The sequence below is a fragment of the Scyliorhinus canicula genome, chromosome 2 (genome assembly GCF_902713615.1).
Source record: "Scyliorhinus canicula chromosome 2, sScyCan1.1, whole genome shotgun sequence".
NCBI classification, from domain to species: domain Eukaryota; kingdom Metazoa; phylum Chordata; class Chondrichthyes; order Carcharhiniformes; family Scyliorhinidae; genus Scyliorhinus; species Scyliorhinus canicula.
In genome coordinates this window covers 247,424,322-247,438,295 of record NC_052147.1, presented here as the reverse complement: position 1 = coordinate 247,438,295, position 13,974 = coordinate 247,424,322, and the positions used below count along the sequence as shown (strand labels likewise).

At 42.5% G+C, this 13,974-nt stretch overlaps 1 protein-coding gene and 1 long non-coding RNA gene across 2 annotated transcripts in view; one reads left to right on the top strand and one right to left on the bottom strand.

Moving 5' to 3' along the window:
• Positions 1 to 4,339: 4,339 nt before the first annotated feature.
• Positions 4,340 to 8,023, bottom strand: LOC119962090. Its single transcript, XR_005459807.1, has 2 exons — positions 7,888 to 8,023; positions 4,340 to 4,723 (listed from the first exon to the last, which is right to left on the bottom strand). It is a non-coding gene; the product is annotated as an uncharacterized LOC119962090 (long non-coding RNA).
• Positions 7,945 to 13,974, top strand: part of LOC119962089 (neurexophilin-2-like) — a 164,193-nt gene continuing 158,163 nt past the window's right edge. The window contains exon 1 of the mRNA XM_038789943.1: positions 7,945 to 8,088. Coding sequence (XP_038645871.1) covers positions 8,032 to 8,088 — 57 coding nt within the window. The 5' untranslated portion in view covers positions 7,945 to 8,031. The remainder of the gene's footprint in view (positions 8,089 to 13,974) is intronic.

The following is a 13,974-nucleotide window of genomic DNA, read 5'->3' as shown; positions in this document are numbered from 1 at the left end:
GTGGTGACCCTGGCGACCTACTGCTCCCCAGGCCTGGAATACCTGACTGTGAAGTACTGTCTGTACTACCTTCCACGGGAGTTCATTTCTGCCATCATCACAGCGGTCTACATCCCACCCCAGGCAGAAGTGAGGAAGGCGCTGGACGAACTGTACACTGTTATAAACAACAACAAAACAGCACATCCGGAGGCTTGTTCATCGTGACCGTGGACTTCAACCAAGCCAACCTCACGAGTGCAGTGCCAAAATTCACCAATACATCTCCTGTCCTACCATGGGGAACAACACTCTTGATCACTGCAACTCAAATATCAAGGGCACCTACCAATCCATCCCCTCATCACACTTCAGAAAACGGACCACAAGACGGTTATCCTTCTTCCGGCATATAAGCAGAAACTTAAGCAGGAGAATCCAGTTAAGAAGATCATGCAATGCTGGTCTGAGGCAACAGAAGAGCTCCTACATGACTGCTTGGAGTCAGTGGATTGGTCCATATTCAAGAACTCAGTGGCCAACCTAAATGAGTATGCCACCACTGTCACAGACGTCATCAGCGAGTGTGTAGTAGATTGTATGCCAAAGAAGTTATTACCTACATTCTCCAACCGGAAACCATGGTTTAATCAGGAGACTCACTCCCTGTCGAAGGCCAGGTCTGAAGCATTCAAGACAGGCAACCCTGACCTATACAATAAATCTAGGTACGACCTCCACAAAGCCATCAGGGATGCCAAGAGGCAATACCAGACTAAGCTAGAGTCACAGACTAATGACACGGACTCTCGTTGATTGTGGCAAGGCTTAAATCACATAACGGACTACACGCACCCCTTCCAGATGAACTCAATGCATTCGATTCCCATTTTGAGAAGGAAACCAACAAACTGTTGTCAACTACCCCGCAGACTCAGGACACATACATATCTACCATCACAGCTTCTGAAGTCAGATCGGCCTTCTTGAAAGTGAACCCTTGGAAAGCAATGAGTCCTGATGGAGTCCCTGGTCATGTACTCAGATCCTGCGCAGATAAACTGGAGGGTGTATTCACAGACATCTTCAACCTCTCCATACTCCATTCCGAAGTTACCACCTGCTTCAAGAAGACCATCAGCATTCCGGTACCAATGAAGAACCAGGCAATGTGCCTCAATGACTACCATCTGGTGGCCCTGATATCTATCATTAGGGTGGCACGGTAGCACAGTAGTTAGCACTGTTGCTTCACAGCGCCAGGGACCCAGGTTCAATTCCCAGCTTGGGTCACTGTCTGTGCGGATTTGGGTGGGGTTGCTGGGTTACGGGGATAGGGCAGAGGTGTGGGTTTAGGTAGGGTGCTCTTTCATGGGCCGGTGTAGACTCGATGGGCTGAATGACCTCCTTATGCACTGTAAATTCTATGATTATGAAGTGCTTTGAGAGGTTAGTTTTGAGACACATCAACTCTATACTCCTAGAATGCTATGATCCACTGCAACTCACATACCACCGCAATTGGTCCACAGCAGACACTATCTCCCTGGCCCTACACACATCCCTGGAGCATCTCAACAACAAGGACTCCTACATCAGGCTCTATTGATTGACTACAGTTCCGCCTTCAACTCTGAAATGCCAGCCAAGCACATATCAAAACTCCAAAACCTAGGACTTGGCTCCTCCCTCTGCAACTGGATCCTCAACTTCCTGACCCAGAGACCAGAATCAGTAAGGGTAAACAACAACACATTCTCCATAATAGTCTTCAATACTGGGGCCCTGCAAGGCTACGTACTTAGCCACCTACTATACCCCTTATACACACACACGACTATGTAGCAAAATTTGGATCCAGCTCCATCTACAAGTTTGCTAATGACACGGAAGAAACTACAGAGAATTGTGAACATACCTGAGTCCATCACGCAAAACCGCCCCCATCCATTGACTCTGTCTGCACCTCTCATTGCCTTGGGAAACCGGGCAGCATAACCAAAGATCACTCCCACCCAGGTTATTCTCTTTTCCAATTTCTTCCATTGGGCAGGAGATACAAAAGTCTGAGAACGTGCACTAATAGGTTCAAAACAGCATCTTCCTCACTGTTATCAGACTCCTGAATGACGCTCTTATGGACTGAACTGATCTCTCCACACATCTTCTCTACTGAGTAATACTACACTCTGTGTGCATCACCAGATGTCTGTGCCTGTATAGTTACATTATGTGTCTATAGTATGTCCTATGTTTTTTCATGTATAGAATAATCTATCTGGACTGTATGCAGAACAAAACTTTTCACTGTACCTCGGTACACGTGACAATAAGTCCAAATCCACAATCACTCTCACGGTGGGAAGATCATTAACTATCTCATGCTGTCTGCATTAATTATCTTCTGAAGTAGTATAAATATCAAATGGCATGTGGATCCATCTGTATCTCGCAAATAGCATTCAGGATATGGCCATACAACTGGTGCTTTCATCCAACTTCACTTCCCGTCATCCATCATTTGCATCTACAATGGTGAAGACCTTTGTCATGACCAGTTGCAGGAACGTTCATTTGATGGGTGGCATGGGATTTCTCCAAATCTTTATTGAGACCCTTTGGATCTATGCACAATCTTGGCTTTTGACTTTTTTTTCATTGCTAATATGCTAGTAATCCAGTCTGTGGAAGTTGTCAGTTTCTTGATTACTCTCAATCTTTCCAAGTTTCTCTCCCTTCTAGCTAGACTTGAGGATAGCTGGAACTTTAATTGGAAGATACTGAGTTGGTTTCACATTCTCATCCACTTCAAGATTATATTCACCAGCAAGACACCCAAGACCTGTGTAAACATCTCTGTAATTTGTTGTGGTCTGTTCAGCAGTCTAAGCCTTGGCGTTATGCAAAACACTGCAAATACCTTTTGGTACATAGAGGTTTATGAGTCCAAACTTTTGACTTGTTTCAGTTGAGATGAGGGGATTTTTTGTCCTGTCCATTTTCTGGAAATGTAGACTTCCTTCTTCCCATGGTGTTGCTTCTCAGCTTAGTTTTCCCTCTTGGGGTGAGCATTGTTCCATCATATAGCACCAACGTGGGCAACTTCACACAGGTCTACAAAGCTCATGATTTTGCATGACTCTTCACATTAACCTGATGCTGTGCTTCTGTAGGGATAATTCTCATTGTCAGCATTGGTCAATATCCCCCCCCCCCCTCTTCCTGAACTCCAATATTGAACACAAGCATTCATAAATTCCATTAGTAAAGGGTTCAAAGTAGGTCTTCAAGGCTTCCAAAATTTAACACGTCTTTTTCTTCCTCAGTGAATTTGAGGATGCAGCATAACTTGTAGCATTCTTTCTCCAGCACTGACAACAGTCACTATTCATAATAGTTCAGCTTTCTTGTTTAATGTTGCTGCAGCAATGTCATAGTCCTTTCAATGGACCTGGAAGAATGTCCAATTAATTCTCAAATCTCGCTTCATCTCTGTCGGAGTTGGTACTGGAATGTTCAAAGACAGCAGTCAATGTTCTAACATTTTAACTATTCTCTGTTGTTTCTTACAGCATCTGGCTCTCTTGCAGCTATCAAACTCAAATTCAGCTGCACACTCCTGCCACCATGTACATGGGGAGTAAAAATGGCTTTGGCCTGAAGCCATGAATCACAACGGAATGACATCAGTGACCACATGGCAATGGCAAGCCACAATGCACAATGCAACAGTGCGCAAAAGAATTTCTCCAAACAATTGCTACCGCGTGTGTCAACACCTGTTAAAAAATGTGTAACCATGTGTTAGAAAGAATATCAACGCTTTCCTAAAATGACCAGTGAATGTATAAATGCAGCAGGGGCTGCAGCCTGTCAGAAAATCAAAAGAATCTCGTGACAGCCACATGCAATTTTTCAGATGGAGTCAAGAAAGTTAATTTCAGTTGAGTTCAGTTCTCTATCACTGTTGGAAGACAATATGCCCAGGCTGCCCATGAATGCGATTTTGAGGAAGTTTTCAAGCTGACCATTGAAATCCACAGAAGAGACAGTTCACATGATCTACTGGGCATCATGAAAACACCTTGTTTGGTGTAATGATCTTCAGCACAGTGGGATAAAATAGAATGCAAACCGACCATTTCTTTAATTAATCCCACTCTGTGCAGAATGCCAAGTGGAAAACTGTGCGGCTTGGCATTTATTACACCGCTCCCTCCCCGATAACCACTGATGACCACGTTATCTGGCATCCCTTATTGCATTTACTGGGATTAAATTCAGTTCCACAGTCCTCCGCTGAATATGTTTTGTTTACTGAGGCATAAGAAGCAGAAAACAAAAGACACTGCAGAATCAATTCGAAGAGATTCCTTTTATTTTCCGCCCGTAATAAAACGCTCCTGAATTGAACAGGGCATGTCAAAATCAGCACAATGCATCTCACCCGCTGACCACTAGATTGCGCTAATGGAGTGCCTTTAGTTTCAGGACACTTGCTGCCTTTAGTTAACATTAAACATTCCAAATCTCGCAGCATTTTCCCGGTTATTTGTGGGGTTTGTTTTGAGGGGGTGGGGTACTGCTGGTTCAAAACCAACTGGCAGATTGAGGCAGCTCGCCACAGTGGACTAGTTTCTTTGACGAGTTAATTTTAACTTGCTCGACTGCGGAAAGTCTTTCAATAGAAGCAAACTGCCGCGGATGCGGGCGGGGTGGGACTCAACAGGTCGTCGGGCAGCATCTGTAAGGAGAGAAAAGAGAGCGAATGAGAAAGAGCCACCCGGACTCCAAACGTTAACTCTTGTTTCTCTCTCCACAGGTGCCGACTGCCCTGCTGAACCCACCCCAGCATTTTCTGTCTTTGTTGCAGCAAGTTCTTCCCAGTATGTTTGCCGAGTGCAGTCCCCATTTCGAGTTCGAGGGGTTTCAAACACTGCGTCAGTAACTACTTCCTGTCCAGATGGGTGGCCACTCAGCCTATAAAGCACAATACAGCACAGGAATAGGCCCATTGGCCCTCCAAGCCTGCGCTGATCATGTGTCCTATCTAGACTAACCGCTTATATCCTTCTATACCCTATCTGTTCATGTGCCTATCCAGATTAGTCTTAAAGGTCGCTAAGGTATCTGCCTCAACCACCTCACTTGACAGTGCATTCCAGTGTTTTTCAAACTTTTTTTTCCGGGGTCCCATTTTTACCAACAGGCCACCCTTTGGGACCCAACCCAGCGGATCTTCACGACCCAGGCTGGCTGACCTTTGCTACCCATGCTGGCTGACCTTCGCGACCCACCATTTTCTCTTACCTTGTTTGCTGCTGACAAAATAGAGGAATCGCAATCACGCCCAAAGCACATGATGTCAATGTTTGGTTGGCGTGACCTGCTCTCTGCCTCCCTTCCGGCAGGAAGATTACATAGAATTTTTAAAAAATCTTCTGCGTCTCCCATTGTGCAAATTCGCGGGCAACAGCCGCAGCAGCGGCTTTTCTTTTACAAGTTGGGGTGTTTATTTGATAAAGTTTAACAGGAAAAAATTGCAGAAACTGAAAATGTTTTCATCCTCTAGAAATTGGAGGTTCACCCCATTTCACCTAAACATTACAATTAAAAGTGTAAAAAAATAAAAGTCACTTAGTTAAAAATCAATTAATTGATAAAGCTTCCAAATACGACCTGCCGGCACTTTGTTTTGGAATGTTTAAAAATCAAGATCTAAAAAGTTGACATCTCTTGGTTGAAGTTACAGCTGCGGTGAAACCATCATTGGATCACTCACCATTCTTGGAGTAAGAGACTTCCACTTCATCAGCATCAAAGTTCAGAAAGCAACCAATCACATCATTCTCTCCGAACTTTTTGGAGTCGGCTTTTAACAATGCTGGCTGCTGAGGCCTTCAAAAACTTTGCGACCAGATTTTAAAAAATGCGGCACATTTTTTATATGTTCGTGACCATCTTGAAGGCCGCTTGCAGCCAGCGGTTCTTGCGTGCAGATTTGCACAATCGGGAGCGACGCCCCAGGCGGCTCCGTGTCTCCCGACACCCACCCTCGACCCACCCGCAAGTCACGCCCCCGACTTTGACAATACCTGTTTACCCTCTGAGTAAAAGTCTTTCCCCTGTACATCTCCACTGAACCTGTCCCCCCCTCATCTCAAACTTGTGCCCCCTTGTAATTGTCATTTCCACCCTGGGAAAAAGCCTCCAACTGTTCACCCTATCTATACCCCTAATAATTTTATAAACTTATATCAGGTCGCCCCTCAGTCTCCACCTCTCTAAGGAGTGCATTCCCAGTTTATTCAATCTCTCCTCATAGCTAAAACCATCCGTACCAGGCAACATCCTGATAAACATTTCCTGTACTCTCTCCAAAGCCTTCACGTTCTTCTGGTCTTGCAGTGATCAGAATTGGACACAATATTCCAAATGTGGCCTAACCAATATTCTATATAACTGTGACATAATTTTTGAGCTTTCATACTGGATACCCCGTCCTATGAATTCAAGCATGCCAAATGCTTTCTTTACCACCATTTCCACCTGTGCTGCCATGTTTAAGGATCTGTGGGCCTGCATGCCAGATCTCTCTGTGTCTCTTGTGCCCCTAATGGTTCTTCCATTTATTTTATAGCTCCCACCTGAATTGGATCTACTAAAATGCATCACCTCGGATATCGTTGAATTTTGAAAACAACCCTGTTTGGCTGACTCATACATTATTAACTGTTGCATAAACTTCATAAACGAGAAATATTAAAGTTTGTCGATTCAGTTTCTATGGGTCCGGGCATCTGTCTGCAAACGGGAAGCATTCACCTTACGAAGTGAACTTTTTAACTGTATGCTAACTGTAAGGATGTTAGCCTGCGCCCACCCACCGCCCATTGTGTATCGATTGGACCGAAAGGCAGGCAGGAGCTGGGAGCTTTGGCAAACAAAATCAAACAAATCCGCTCAGATGAAGCTGAAATCTCGGAAGGGAAAGGTTTGGGTGTTGTACAGCTTGATTTCCTAAATGTCAGGAGTGTGTGATCAGTCAGAACAGGAAATATTTCGGGAAATATCCTACGTGGGATATGCGGGGGGGGGGGGGGGGGGGGTAACGTTGAGCTATTTTATCAATAGTGCTCCCCCTCTCCCACCCAGCGTTTACAGTCACTTTATTCACCATTTGACATTTTCGCTGTGAGGGACTTTCAAAGCGCTTACAGGGAGTATTTCGGTTAGATCTGATAGGTGTGTGGGGAAGGGGGTAACAGAGTCTCAGATAACCGCAGAGGTCATAAATCATTCGGGTCCAGCCGAGGTGCTGGTGGAAGTGGAGAGTTGGGAGAGCCTGGGCTGGTGTCGCGGTGAAGTGAGAGGCAGTTGCATTTTGTGTTGGGTGTCTGAGCGATTTCAGCCGACCACGTGGCGCGTGTCAAAGCCACTGAAGCACATCTGGGAGTCAGCCAGCAACATCTCCGGGCTGCAGGCAAGTCAGTCGGATGGTCAAACCGCACCAGCAGGACCTGAATCCGGGGAGACGGGAATAGCCACACACACACAAAAAAAAGCTACACCAAACTCTCTGGACACCTCGTGCAGAATAAAACAACAAACTGTGCGGGATGCCTGAAATGTGCTAACTAACTTGTTCCACCTTGGAGAGAGGGAAGGGGGGGGGGGGGGGGTGAAGAAAGATTGGAACTCAAGTGGCATTTTCAAATCTTCAGTCACACTGAACGGGAGAGCGTTTGACAGATTGGAAGTGACGGTAAGACGCGCGAAGCCCATCGATTTAAAGCGGAATTTGAACAATTCCCCATTTCTATTCATGAACTGAGGCTTGAATTTAAGCCCAATCGTCAGAGACCAAGGCATTCCCCTGGTTTCACGGGTTATTTTCTTTGCAATCACCTTTCTCCATTCTTTCTCCCTCTTGGCTCTGTTGTTGTGCAGGAGCCGGCAAAGCGCCTCGCTCCTCCTGCTCCAGTCCATCCCCAACATTGGATATATGCGAGAGCCGAGTGAGAGGCAGCATTTCCCAGAGAGCAAGCCAGGATGAGGTACCCAGTCCATCCGCTCCTCCTCCTTCTGCTGCAATGCCTCCTTCACACGGTGAGTGCTATTTTCTTTACGCCTTGCTTTGATTTGAGAACTTTGTACATTTTCAGTCATTTAAGTAAAACGGACCGAACCACGGAGCAGGGAGAGCACCGATCGATACTTTTAAGTGCTGTTCGTGGGCGTCTGTGTAGATTTCTCTTATTGCACCCTTCCCTCCCTCCCTCCTCTTCCCCCTCTCCATCTCCTCCTCCTCCCTCAGTAAATGCTTCCTCGTAACTGCAGCACTGGCTGGGCTGGGAAGCGGCGGCTCTTCGACTGCATGAGGCTGCACCCTTTTGCAGTGAGTGTCAGGGAGGAGGTAAACTCCATAACTTGGCGTTAAATGGACGGAAAGTATTTTTTTTTTTAAACCACGCCGTCCAAACTCACAACTAGGGCGACCTGCCAAGTAAATGGACCACTGAAAGTTAGGCTTTCTCACAATTCCTGTTTGAATGAAATAACGATCTGGAAACATTTCGAACTTTCTCCGACTCCTTCAATCCCCCCCGAGACTCAATCGGCAAAAACGTGTTTAAAAAAAAAGAAATTATGTTCAAAGACGCGGCGCAGTCTCTGGTAATTCGGCAATACAACTTGCGGAGATTAAGCACTCCACTTAGAGCTCTGGGTCTCTGATGTTGCAGCAAGGAGGTGATTGATTAGTTTTTGAGTGAGCTTATGTCAGAATCTAATCCGTTTTTGGATTGTGTCGGTGTTGTAATGTTTTCTGCCCTGGTGCTTTATCATCGCAATGAATTACAAAGCTGCAACCGTGAGATAAGAAATTCAATGCTCCACTCTCTCGCCCTTCCATTCAATAAAACAGCCTTTTGTTCCATCCTTTTCCGCACCAAAGTTTCAAATCAAATTGCTTGAAATTGGAAGGGGACTTTTTACAGATACGGGAGCATTACAGAGTGGAGGGGGGGGGGTGATTTAGAATATTGTCTTGGATAATTTCCATGTGAGAAATAATTTGCCTGCAGATTGAAACCCACGTTCATCCCAGAATGCAGACATCCACCACCTTAATTCCAAGGCCAGACATTTGCGAGAGGCAATCTGAAACAGCAGGTATACTGTTACTATTGTCTTGCTACAGAATGGCTTTCAGTGACAGGAGGGGGCAAAAGTTCCAGCATTACTCACTAACCCCGAGGAACTCGACCCCTTCTCACCTAACCCTCTCCCAGCGATTTGCATCCTTAAAGTGAATGCAGCTTCTGTTTTATCGACCGCTTTCCAATGGCGCTGATGGGTTGCAGCCTTCTCTACTTATTTACTCTACTTTTTTTGCTTGTGAATTCATTTGGCAAAGCCCCGACGCGCGCAATAAAAAAATCGCTCTCGACTCAACCCATGAAGAGAGATAGTCGATGTGATATGTTGTCCCGTTACATGGAGAAGGGGACATTAGGTGGTGGATCTGCTCATAGAAGGAACACACGGTGGTGTAATCCAGGATTCATTAAAAACAATAGTCGAAGAGCCAAAGACCGATGCAATCAATGCCTGATCAACGCAAGGCAAACTTACTGCATTGATGTTGTAAAGGATTCTTCTTTCAGAATGCTACCCAATAAGTCGCCTGTTCCTTTAAACTGGGGAGGAAGTTTGGCCAGGTCTAAGATACTATGCGATACTGTAATGGGCATTCCTTATTGGGCAGAATCTGACTGAGGCTGCATAGTTGAATTGTGCTCCATCTCCACATCGTTTCATACGTTAAAAATGCATAACTTAACAAAGTGCAATTACATAGAAACTGTGCACCATCAATGGAGCTCGTCCTTGTTGCCCTTCATCAAAGTGAGTCCCAAGCAAGCTGAGGTAGGCAGTGTCATCCATTCACAGTCACTTGTAGACACATTTATCATGCTCCTAAAATAGTTTCCTCTTTGGGGAGCTTCCAGATGAATCTGGGCTGCCTGTTGGATGAATATCTCTGGCTACCATTCACCGAACAGTACAATTAGACGAGAAATCAATTCATCTGTGGTGATGATGACTGCCATATTTTCTGTATAACTACCAAGTTCCTGTTGCATTCCCAATTTATTTCCCAAAGTCTTTGCTGTGATGTCTCCCTTTCTAAATGCAGCACCCCATGCTGGGGAACCGTAGTACAGGAAGTAGTAACCAACGTACCTGATCAATAAGAGCAGATTAGTTTTTGGTGGGTTATTTGATTATAAGAAACATCACAGCTGAACCCAATGCAATCCACACACATGGATTTCCGGGCACCAGCTGTTAGATAGTGATCATGAGCACATCCTATTTTACCTGTAGTTTGCCCCTGTTCTGTCACCCACTCTCATTATAAGAAGGCATGGGGCATTTTGCTTATCAGTACCATTCCAGCTCAGGTTAGCCAACTCAGCACAAAGCAGGGAATGAGTCGAAGACCTTTCTGATCTGTGTGGTTTTACATCACAGTTTGTTTAACTACATTGAGTTATCAGGGGAGGCAAACTCTCTCTCTCCAATAATTGGAAACAATAGGAAAATAAATTATTGATAAACTCTCTATCGTTGTACATTTGCTTGAGTAATTACAAGCTTTAACCCTTGATTTTCGAGGCTCTGGATGTACATTTCAGGCTGTATTTGCCAACCTCAAGCTGCTCCGATCAATCTCTCAATATTGCTGATATCACTCTTGTTAGTGTTATATTTAGATTGATTATGTGATATATGGTTGGAGATTTATTGGACAATGAGACCTTTCACCCAATCATCATTTAATCTTAAAATTTGGCATGATGTAATGACTAATTTTGCAAGATTAATGTTTGAAAAACAGAACCAATTAATCTAAACATCTCATGAGTGCGCTGCTCAATATGTGTGATTACTAGAATATTACAGTAAAAAATAATTACAATTTATCAATTTAAATAATACAGTTTAACATATTGTGGTTTTAACGATGAATGTCTAAAGAGAAGCCATATCCAAACTGTTTACTGAATAATTGCAGATCTAAGGACTCAGTGGCTGAGTTTTAGGTCATTTGGGGGAAATTATTTTAGAATAAAATATGATACAAAAATGTTTGCTTTTAATTTCCTTGCAGTTTGAAAAATTACAGACCCACAATAAGGTGTGGTGATTAAGACATTAACGCATCGATTTGTCCAACAGAGTAAATTAAAGATGTGACCACCAGTCCTGAACAAATACTTTAACAAGGCATTCATTCACATGGAAAATTGTGGAATGTTGCATTGACTTCAACAGATTCCAATGGCAAATTTGTAGCACTTTGCCTCTGGTCTTGGTATCACGGAAAATGTGTTTCAAGGATTAGATTCTGAAATATATCTGCAGTAACACTTCGATAATAATTCCAACAGCAATGAACTGAAATGGTGGCTTGATATTCATAGGTTGCAGCACCCTGGGGACTGTTTTAAGATGAGGAAAAACCAACAGTGAAAATGGACCCTGCTGCCCCAAAATCTAGATAATTGCATGTCTTTGAAGTCGTTCATTACGGATGTGTGACATTTTACATTTTCTTACAGAAATTTGCATGCAATTTGCATTGCTGGGTATTTGTTATCTGTTGACTTCACAGCGGCAGCTCTGATGCAGAACAATGAGAGGCACTAAAGCTGAGTGAAATTGAGCATTTTTGTAATAGTTGTCAACCAATCAGAATCTTCCTTTAAGACTGCCTTTGAGCTAAGTCTATACTGTAGTAATTTCATTCAGGAACAATGCCCATTTGCAATGCAGCCTTACTTTTATTTCCAGCAGCATGTTTTTATATATATATATATAGTTCAATGCATTAACCACTGATGATAAATTGAATGAGGCTATCTCTTAGAACCTTGCAAATGATCACAAAATGGTTTGTAATTGGACTGTTCAAAATATTGTCAACAGTAATCACTGGCAAAAATGTTAGCAACCATTTCTAGGATGGTTTAAACAATTTCACTCCATTTTCATCAGGTGTCGAGAAGGATGCTGCCGAATCCTTTCAATTTGTGAAAATATCCTCTAGTTATTTTACAAATGATCAGAAAGTGTGTCATTTGAGTAAACGTCCCTGGAAAAAAACATTTCGGACGTTTGTATGATCACTGCTATTTTTGAGTATCAAAAATTTAGTAATTGATGAGAAAAGGAATGATATCAGGAATTAATAGTTTTCAGAATAAAATCACAGCACATGTGATCTTCCTTGATCTCATATAATTGTAATGACAAAATGATGTCAGCTGTGACTGAACATAGCCTACCTGCTTATCCATGTTGATTTGTGTCTTGGTGAATTTTATTGTTTAATATGTAGTGTGGTTGCTTTTTATATTCTTCTGAGGGTGAAGGCAAAGTATTGCAATACCAATTATTGTAAATGGATTTAAACAATTGTGTTGTTATTAGACATGTATATTAGATCTTTCTTTTTGGTCTAGGATTTTCAATGGATTTCTACTACGTAAAATATTTTAGTAATTGCCTGTTTGGTGTTGAAATAAATCTTTAGTAAATGAAAGCAATGCATCTTCATGTTTGCAAAGTTACCTCTCCACACCTTGTATTATAGAAGTATTATTATACTGTTTCCTGTGTCTTAGCTAATCCACCAAACATTTAAAACATTCAAGTCTTTTGATGACTCTTTTTCCTCAAGTCACAGGGCTGAGGGCAGCTTGTGTGTTACATTTACATTTTTGCTAAATTATATGTTTCATATGTGCGGCTTGTTTCCGTGATCCTTGACCGCAGACTCAAAGGACTGAATGGCCTCCTTCTGAACTGTACGAGTCTATGATTCTAATTTCTGAAACTTGTTTTTGTCTAACGTCAGGTATTTTATGTCGTCTGTGTGCCCCTCTTTAACTATTGATTTAATTTGTGGACTTTTAAATATAAAAATAATTTGTATTTATTTTAAATCAGGTAAATTATCTGTTAATATCAACATTTTAATAGCTACACCTTATCTAGGTCTCCTATGGTAAAATAGAGTTGATCGTATTAGACATCTCTACAATTCCTTTTGCTTTTTCTTCAAGTTTATTTTGGTATTTACTGACCTAGCACACATTGCGCTTTCCTACAATGTTTAATACATGTATATTATATATATGCAAAAGGTCATTGGAATTTACAAGTGTAAAAGAATGGCATTACAGTAGCTTGTTTTACATGCCTTTGTTTTCGATCAATATCTTACCACTTTATTAAGGACAATTGCCTTTGCATTATGTTGGCTTAAAAACTGCAGACATGAATATTCTGAACAAAGATGATCTAAAAAAATATTTTTTTTGTTGAGTTCAAGAATTTAGGTTGAAGGAACTGGATTTTGAATCATTAAATGACAAGGGACTATAGCTGACCTGGAAAATGACAAAAAAATTCAGGACTTACAACTGATTCCTACAACAGCACCAATAAATTGGCAATTCATTGTGGTTCAGACAAGCATTAAACCTTCCATGAATTTGACAGCTTTGACTTTATGGTTAAACTCTCAACCATTCTATGTGGCATGACTGTAGGCTTGCAATTGTCTCGATTCCTCTTGTCAATGCTCCCATAGAACTAATGTTTTCAGAATGACACTTCCATGTCCCTGATTGCAAATATCTTTCAGGAGTAACTTTCACCAAAATGTAGTTTTAAATTCTACATATAAAAGAGGCCACCAAAGAATGATTACAATTGTTTCCAGTTTTCTAAATGCGTTTGCTCCTGCAGATATCAGTTACTTCGGCTAAAGCCGCAGTAGTGTACTATCCTGTCTGATAGAAACAAGGTATAATTTCAAATGTTTGTACAATTAAGTACCATCAAAATCAATAGCCCAGATCTTCCTTTCAGTGTTGTTGCTGCCAGTGAAAATTTCTGTGACCCAATCCTTTTGCAATA